Source organism: Ornithodoros turicata, chromosome 1 (assembly GCF_037126465.1).
Source record: "Ornithodoros turicata isolate Travis chromosome 1, ASM3712646v1, whole genome shotgun sequence".
Lineage (NCBI taxonomy): Eukaryota > Metazoa > Arthropoda > Arachnida > Ixodida > Argasidae > Ornithodoros > Ornithodoros turicata.
Window position 1 is genome coordinate 186,015,459 of NC_088201.1, and position 8,608 is coordinate 186,024,066.

The 8,608-nt window shown below is 46.7% G+C and overlaps 1 protein-coding gene across 1 annotated transcript; it reads left to right on the forward strand.

Moving 5' to 3' along the window:
- Positions 1-6,402: 6,402 nt before the first annotated feature.
- Positions 6,403-8,284, forward strand: LOC135374075 (uncharacterized). Its single transcript, XM_064607077.1, has 2 exons — positions 6,403-6,951; positions 7,430-8,284. The coding sequence occupies exons 1-2, from the start codon at positions 6,457-6,459 to the stop codon at positions 8,186-8,188; spliced, it is 1,254 nt and encodes a 417-aa protein (XP_064463147.1). The 5' UTR covers positions 6,403-6,456; the 3' UTR covers positions 8,189-8,284.
- Positions 8,285-8,608: the final 324 nt, after the last annotated feature.

The following is an 8,608-nucleotide window of genomic DNA, read 5'->3' on the forward strand; positions in this document are numbered from 1 at the left end:
TGTGACCGAGTAACTAGAGAGTGGAAATGACAAATGAGTCTATCGAGCATGTATGATAGGCAGCCAATTGGCCAATCACTAGGTTTTAGAAATGAATGGAAGTGACCACTCCCGGACCAATAGACAGGTGAGCGATTTGGAAACCCATGAGCCGACTTAGAATTGAATAGAATAGATCGTTTTGGTGTGTATGAGCAAGTGCGCAGATGTTGTGGCAATGAAGGGTAGCCAATCACATAGAAATTATATGGATCACCATGAATAGGTGGAGCTGCGACCAACCAACTAGAGGACTTAGAAGTGGCTTGACCTGGATTAGAATTTGGTGATGGATTATAAATTCCTAGAACTGGATTAGAAAAAGAGCGATTTGGAAGCCTATGAGCCGACTTTGAATTGAATAGAATAGATCATTTTTGTGTGTATGAGTGAGTGAGCAGATGTTGTGGCAATGAAGGGTAGCCAATCATTCAGAAATTGAATGGATCACCGTGAAGGGGTGGAGCTGCGACCAACCAACCAGAGGACTTAGAAGTGGCTTGACATGGATTAGAAATGGGTGGTGGATTAGAAATTCCTAGAACTGGATTAGAAAAAGCGCCTGTTGTGCGTAACGGCGCTACACTACTAACGCATCTTCTCCGTACAGTCAAAGAGCCCCGGCTGCTCCCCTCCCTGTATATTGTACTTCAGTGGCTTTGCATTGAGATTTCAGTGAGGAGCCTCTCACTCTGACGGGTGGATATCACGTCCACGTGACCTCCTGACGCCACCCACTCAAACGTTTCCTACCTGCGCGCTGCAGAAGAGGCATAAGTAGGCCGAAGCAGTTGTCCAGTACTGCTGTGGCGAGGTTTGAGACTTGTAAACGCACGTTCTACATGCAGTCATAGAGCCCCGGCTACTCTTCCCCTCTGTATACCTATTTCACTGGATTTGCACTAGGCTTTCACTGGTGAGCCTTTCACCTTGACGGGTGCATATCACGTTCCAAGTGACCTTGTGACACCAGTGGTGTCAAAAGGCCACGTGGGGGGTTTGATACCTGCCCGTTAGACATCGCTGATAAAACAGTGCCAGCACGCCGTTGTGATGTCTCCGATGCAGAGGTGGGGAGTAATGCATTACAAAGTGATGCATTACATGTAATGCATTACTTTTGAGTAATGAGTAATGGTAATCAATTACATTTTGCCAGCAAGTAAGGAGTAAAGGTAATGCATTACATTTCGACTGAGTAATGCACGGTGGCATTACCCACTTTCGTCGAATGTTCCCACGTGAACGTTTGGAACATCCAGGTTTTTCAACCCACTTTTAACAATGAGCTCAGAGCAACAAAGAAACAGAAGGGTCCTGCCAGTGGGTCAGCCGTCGGCGGTGTGTGTCACAAGTGCCCACATGATAATATAACAATTTTGTTATATTTTTAATTTTTATAACAGATTTTCTCCTGTACGCGTTTGGGGTAAAGATGAATCAACGAAACAGATACAGAGCTTCTATAAGGGTAACAAGCGACAATCTAGTACTGATTTGCTGTTTTATTTATTTATTTTTTGTATAATGCCATCTTAGTTTTTCTGTGCTGTCAGAGGTAGTTTTTCTGCCCGGACAGAATTGTAGAGCAAGGCATAGCGGAAAGGCGTCATGGAGCCGGCGGTTGAAGACTTGTCCCATTCGTGGTGTGAATTTAATACCTATACCGAGTCAGTTAGTTGCGATGGGGAACATTTTACGATTGGGTGCAAGTTAAAAGGATCGCAGCCTAGAATCGCCAGATGGGTTCCCGAAAATCAAGATATTTCGTCACCCGCTTGCGCTGAACGAGTGCTAACTATGGCAAGAGACGTCGTGTTGCCGAAGCGGGCAAGGCTAGCGGATGAAAACTTTGAGCATCAACTCCTAGTACGCTGCAATAAATCTTATCTATAGTTTTTGCTTATCAGCCCCGCTTTTGCAGGGATTTTGCAGGGAAGGAAGCTCATGCGCGGCACATTTGAGGCTTATACCTTAAAGGTTAATTTCCTCAACTGTGGACGTCACCCACACAAATGCTGTGCACCTGCGCACCGCTGAAAACGCCCAAGTGGGCCAAAACAGCTGTCCAGTGCTGGTGTGGCGACGTTTGGGGCTTGTAAACACATGTTCGACGTGCAGTCAAAGAGCCCCGGCTACTATTCCCCCTGTATATGTACTCCACTGGCTTTGCACTGGGCTTTCAGTGGTGAGCCTCTGGAGTCTCTGTGAGTCAGGGGAGATCTGATTACCTGAGCAGTTGGTGTAGTAATCAGGCCATTTACAGTCTTCACTGTTGCGACCCCGCTCGCCAAAATGTGCACAACATGGCGACCCTGGGCAAGCGTCGACGGCGTACCCAAGTCGATCGCACTTGAAACAAGTGTGTGATATGAGGTATATGCATGGACCTCAGTCGATAGGTAGCCAACGTTGATCTTCTGGGACAGTGGAGGATTTGAAACGTTATCATCACATTTCTGGTCACTGTACAGGGTGTTTTTATGTTCTGGAGGTTTCTTGTTTATAGAAAAGCTATGACAGCAGCGTGGATGTCGTGTTTTCATTGGGTTACACGGCAGGGCGCAATCCTTTGGATGAGTAAATGAATATAAGATTACAAGTTACCTAAAATTCATTAATTAACTCTGAATTAGAACATTTCGGGCAAAAGGAAGATGGCATAATTGGAGCTAATTCCCGTAGAAAGCATTTTTATCGTTCCTGAAAAATCCTACATCCTAAAAATCCTCAAACAAGCGCGTGCTGTGATGTACCCATTGCCCATCGACGAAGACCTATCTTCTCTGCAAAGCGGCTGATCTTGCCAGCAGATCACTCCTACGCCAATCATCTCGATCGCTCCAAAGCATCTGCTCCTGTGACTGCAATGAGGGCTGTCCTCACTGCGTTAGCAATTGGCGCCTTTTCGATACTGCCTCGTTCGCAATGAAAATGTCGGCAATCGGTATTCCAACGCACCTGCTCGTTTCATGACCTTTTAAAACTACAAATGCATGGAAAACCGAATCCTTCACACAATTTCACCAACACCGATAGCTCTCCGGTCGACCTGAGACATTGCAACATGAGAGTGTGGCGGCCTCTGTGAGGCGCGGGCGGAAGCACTTTAGCGCGGACTCATCCCAGTGTGAGCCTGAGGCGGAAACGCTTTAATGCTTTAGGTCATCATGCTTCAGGCGCTCTTCAGCCGTCTCCAGAATCGCTCGCTTTATACTGCCAGTTTGCTTCTGTCACTGTAAAATGATTGCCTCCCATTCCGCTATCTTGCTACGCCCGAAAGTTACTTAAAGAGTAGTTAAAGTGGTACAGCTTGGGACAAAAGTTTACGGAACACCGGGGTGTCGCATTTCTTCAATGGAGCGGCTATCTAGCAGCAAACTGAAGTAAACACACATACTGAGAAATGGATGGAATTACAGGCCACCTGTTTCTTATTCGATCTCTTCCTGATAGCTAGCAGGGGCCGCTCCGCTGAAGAAATACGCAGGTGCTGTGTTCCGTAAACTTTTGTCCCAAGCTGTACGCCCGTAGTTAAAGAGGAACATAATGACTCTGAAGCGATTAGTAATGCAGTCGTTACATAGTTCGGGCTAAGGACGACACGGTAGTATAACGCACGAGAAGAACACTATATATGTTGCTCTCTTAACTGCTTTTATAAAAGAACTGTGAACAGTAGATATACCTATAGAGTACCTAGAAATCACTGGTACAGATGTACAGACAGACCTGGAAAACTGGAGGACTACGTTCTCTAACGAGGAACTCATACAGTCTCCTATAATTTCCTTCCGAAATCTGTACGGTTGACGTCAGGTGGTATTTATGTATTTATTTATTTCCGTGTTAGTGCAGCGAAGCAACTGTGACTATGAGCGGCGTACAGACGTGGACAGATGGAGAGGGGACAGCAGGAAGGAGTGCGGGACAGGGGGATTTGTATGCGTCCTGGGCCGACTTCGGGGGGAACTGTGCCGACATTCGCCTGGAAAGTCTTCGGAAAACCCAGGGGAAACCTCAGACAGCACAGCCGGTGACAGGATTCTCGCCGTGAAAAGCGATTATCCTAACCACTATGCCACGGGAGCTGGTGTCATGTGGTGTGAGTAGCTTGGTGAGTAATCGAGACTGTGAAGCGGACCTTCCCCCAGGGTATCTTCCAATGCGGTGTTTTGTAACCGGATCGTTCTGCCGGTTAAGGCAGGAACGTGAATGCAACGGCTGGTTCTAGAGTTACACATAGATTTATTTTGCATCGGTGAATGTCATGTGGTAACCTAACCTAGCCTTGGACTCCCCTACGTCATACATTTTCCAGTACTGTTTCATTATGTTGGTGGTAAAGAATACGTTGTAATGCATCCAATTGTGTTCATCGAACTTTCTGCAAGACGGTTTACAAGACCGTCAATTGGGTTACCTGCATTAAGTTACAAGTTGGCATAAAAGGCGGAAGGTGAACGTGCTTGAATACGGAGACTACTTACTACAATGTCTGGTGCAGCACTTTGTACAATTTTATTTATGTCTACTAACTAGGTGTTGAGGCCTCGTCGAACACCCAAGACGCGCCCAAAAGAATTTACAAGTTTCTCCTAATGACCCTTAAGAGCATGTTGTTTTAAGAAATCAGTGCATTGCATCAATAACTGCAGTGTCTGAATTCGAAATTTCATCAGTGACGATTGTTATCGTGGAAGAAACGGGAAGACGTTTACTGTTACGATCCAAAGGCATAACCAATTTAATGTTGCACTTTAAATCAGAGAGTCGAACCGAACCCGAACTTGAACCGAAAGCGTTATTAACCGTTATTTTTGGCCAAACCGAAACTGTTGGCGCCATCTTGGAGCTGAGACAGAACTGAACCGTTAAAAAAATACCGGTAACCGGTTCAAATAACGGTTCATACGGGACTAAGGGTGGAACTTAGCATGTTGTGCACGAACAGTTTTTTTTTCATCTTTTTTAATTCTTTGATTAGCTTCGTAGCCTTCGTCTTGCTTGCCGAAAAAGTCGTGCCCTGCAGGAAAGCTCTGGATTTTCTGGAGTCGTGAAATAACCACAAACGTGGTATCTGAAAACTGTTATGACTACTACTGTCTAAGACATACACATGAATATATGTATATTTAAAAATTTCTTATGAATTAAGAATCAACGACTGTTTTGGGTAGCATTCAGGAAGTGACGTATATTATAATAATATACAAACGAGCCTCAGCTATAGAGGGTGTCCATCCTAACTGCAGAAATGATCGCTGACACATAGCGCTGTCCAGGAAAAGTCACTGCTCCCGTTTGTGTTACAAACAGGTGCTGCATTGTAAGACGAGCCCGATTGTCACACAGACGTCATAGCAGAGCTGTCAGTTTTTCTTTGATATCGCTGGTCGCCGGCGCTGATCGCCGCACGATGTCGCCAAAAATCATTGCGGTTATCGTGGTACACGGAGCACCCAGTGCATACTACTGAGGGATGCTCGCATGTTTTGTGTGGTGGGCAGGGCTCGGAAGCGTTATTTTTTGGGGTTCGGTTCAAGTTCTGAATGAAGATTATCGGTTCAGTTCGGGTCCAGCACAATCAAAATAGCGGCTCGAACCGATATTAATCGGTTCGAACCGGTTTATGTGTGAAGTGCTAATCACTGTGCCACATGTGAGAGGTAATATCAGGTTCCGGCGCTGGCATGCTTCTCGTTCCTCCCTTCTTACTTCCTTCCCTCTACACTTCATTGGTACAAAGAACCATGCAGTTCCCAGGAGGTCATCTTTTACTGTACCGAAAAGTGCTAGGAAATGCCGTACAGCATGCCATTGAACTCAATTGCAGAAGGCTGCCACCAATTTTTAAAGAAAAGAGAGAAGGAAGCAGTCACGTAGTAGATACGAGTATCTCATCACCATGCGCACCTGTCGCGAGTTCTTACCCTCTCGCAGCGGGGCAACTTCGACTTGCGGGAGCGAGAAAGTCACCTACAAAGGCGATGGAGCGCATCCAGAGGGTGGGGAGGGGGGTCGTCGAAGAGCCAGGGCTCGCAAGAAAATACCAGGCGCAGCGACGATGAGAGTTGGCTCATGCCGACCTAACTGTTCATGATATTATTAAATGACCAATGAATCCAATGAATGAATGAATGAAGACTTGTATTTATTTCATTAAAATCGAATTAAAGGAGTGAAGCAAGCGGACATCTTGACTTTTTCGTGTAAAAAACTGGGCTCGGACACGAGTGAGCCCGCCCCAATTTTTTCGTCGCCAACATCCTTACCAGCGTCAGTCCTTCTGCAACTTCTTCGTATTTCAAATAATGATCCTATAGCAATGTGCCACACAAGAAGAAGAAGAAGTAGGTCGAAAGCTCGGCCATCGTACCCTGTGCTCGTGTTCCTGTGTGCGTTCTAACATATGCAATGCTTGTCCCTCTGCTCGCGTTTGCTATCCTTAGCTCGGACCTCTGCCACGTCAGCTCTGCGACGTTGACCGATCTACTACCAGACCTTCTAGTCCACACCTTGAACCATAGCCGCGCCGTTAATGGGTCGAGCATAGACGATTATCAAGGAGCACCGTTAACCACCCTACAGTTGGACATCAAGCCAGGACGTCTCTACACGCGCCTTCTTCTGCAAGAGCCTAAAGACGTCCCAACGGCCATCGTGAACGTGAACGACGAAAATCTAAGCAAACGTGACTTCATCGTCAAGCACTCGCCCCTAGCGCATCGTCGGCAATACATCTTCGTTGTCTCCGATCAGGGCGACGTCAAGTCCACTGACCAGAGTGTTGCATTCCGCAGAAGGTTTGGCTTTCAAAACCCTCTCGTGACAAGAGGATTATCTGCAGATTCCCTCGCGGCTGTACGCAGAAGGGTGAAACGGCGCAAACGAAGCCTTGCAGGCGATGACGTGAGTAAATGATGTCACAACCTCAGGCGAGCTTCATGCGATTATCTAATCGAATCGAATCTAATGCGATTATCTAAGTATCTAATTGGTCAGTGATGAAATATTTGTACTACGCCTTAGATAGCGGAGCGCCGCATCCCTAGGTCCTAGCCCAATCTTTTGATATACCCGCATGGTCCAATGGCTTCATACCTTACCCGGCCCGAGTAAAGCCCAAAGATATCGTACTGTTCCTCTCCCTGCGGTCCCATGTGCCCTGTGCTGGGCTAAGGGGCACTGTTTCAACATACGCCTTGAAAGTCTGCAGAAAACACCAATGTTCCTCAGCCCAAACGGTGGTAAGATTCGAACCAACCACCTGTCAGTACTCGATATGAGCTAGGTATTAACGCTAACGATGTTAAATTATTATTAGCCTTCGAGGCCACTTTCTGGGTTCCATATCGCGCCGTGTCTAACTATTATCTCTCTGCCGCAGAGCAAGTTCCAAGCGCATGCCCTACTCTCGGATAGCCACCAACCCAAAGATATCTTCGACGCTTACAGAGGAAACCTAACCAGGGACGGCGTCGTACCTCACTTCTTGGCGGACGTACCGAAGCAACTAATCAATGTCGACTACGGCTACGGCCGCAAAATCCGAATGGGCAACTTTTTTGTATCTCAGCAGCTCTGGCTCGAACCCTTGCACGTTTCCTTCGACATGAAAGAAGGGAACCTCTACACACTATTCCTTACGGACATCACCTTCATGTTCTGGCAGTACTGGCTGGTGGTCAACATCGTCACCAAGGATGTGTACTCTGGCGATGAGCTCATCCTCTACAGCGGACCCTTCCCGACCTCTGGACGTCCAGAGACTCTGGTCTTCCTCCTCTACTCTCAGGGCAGTCGAGTAATTGAAATTGCAGAGTTCAAGGGGGAAACGGGCTATGACCTGGCCACCAAGGACCCCAGAGTGTTTGCGCACGAGTGGAATCTGGGCGATCCGGTCGCGATCAATTATTTCCTGACAGACGCGGAAAGAGATGACGTCCGTGCAGCGTTTATAAACAACCGGGAAGCTGAGAAGAGGAAGAAAAGGCGAGAATTAATTTTGAAACGTAGGAAGACCAAGGAGCCACTGCTGAAGGTCACAAAAGAGGCAGAAGCTGAGATAAAACAGCCAGAAGAAGCTAATAACTGCCATATTTCGCGATTGTGGTGGCCACTGTTGCTGATGTGTTTTATACGTTGAATATGGTGTGCTCCTGTACGCGTAGTAAAGTAGTATTCAAACTGAAATTGGTTATTCCTTGTAACGCAAGAAAATTGTGCGTACAAATATATACTGGACGGGAGGATACACGGGGAAGAATTCCATGTCGAAGGTTTCTTCAGTACGTACAAAGAGTGTTGGTGATTAACCACATAATATAATAACCACATAATATATCTGCCACGTTGCACTCTCATTAGTCGCTTGCTCAGTGTTGTGTGAATTATGGGCTCTGTGTGGAGCTGTTGGAACCTGGCGTCGTTATACGCGTTTCAGATTTTCAGATCGCTGCGACCTTATGTGGAAAGGCACCAGTACGAAACCTGAACATTTTGCTATTCTTTATTTCAGAATCACCATCCATATTCTTTGTCGCAGGCCACCAAGGCACACCAAGGG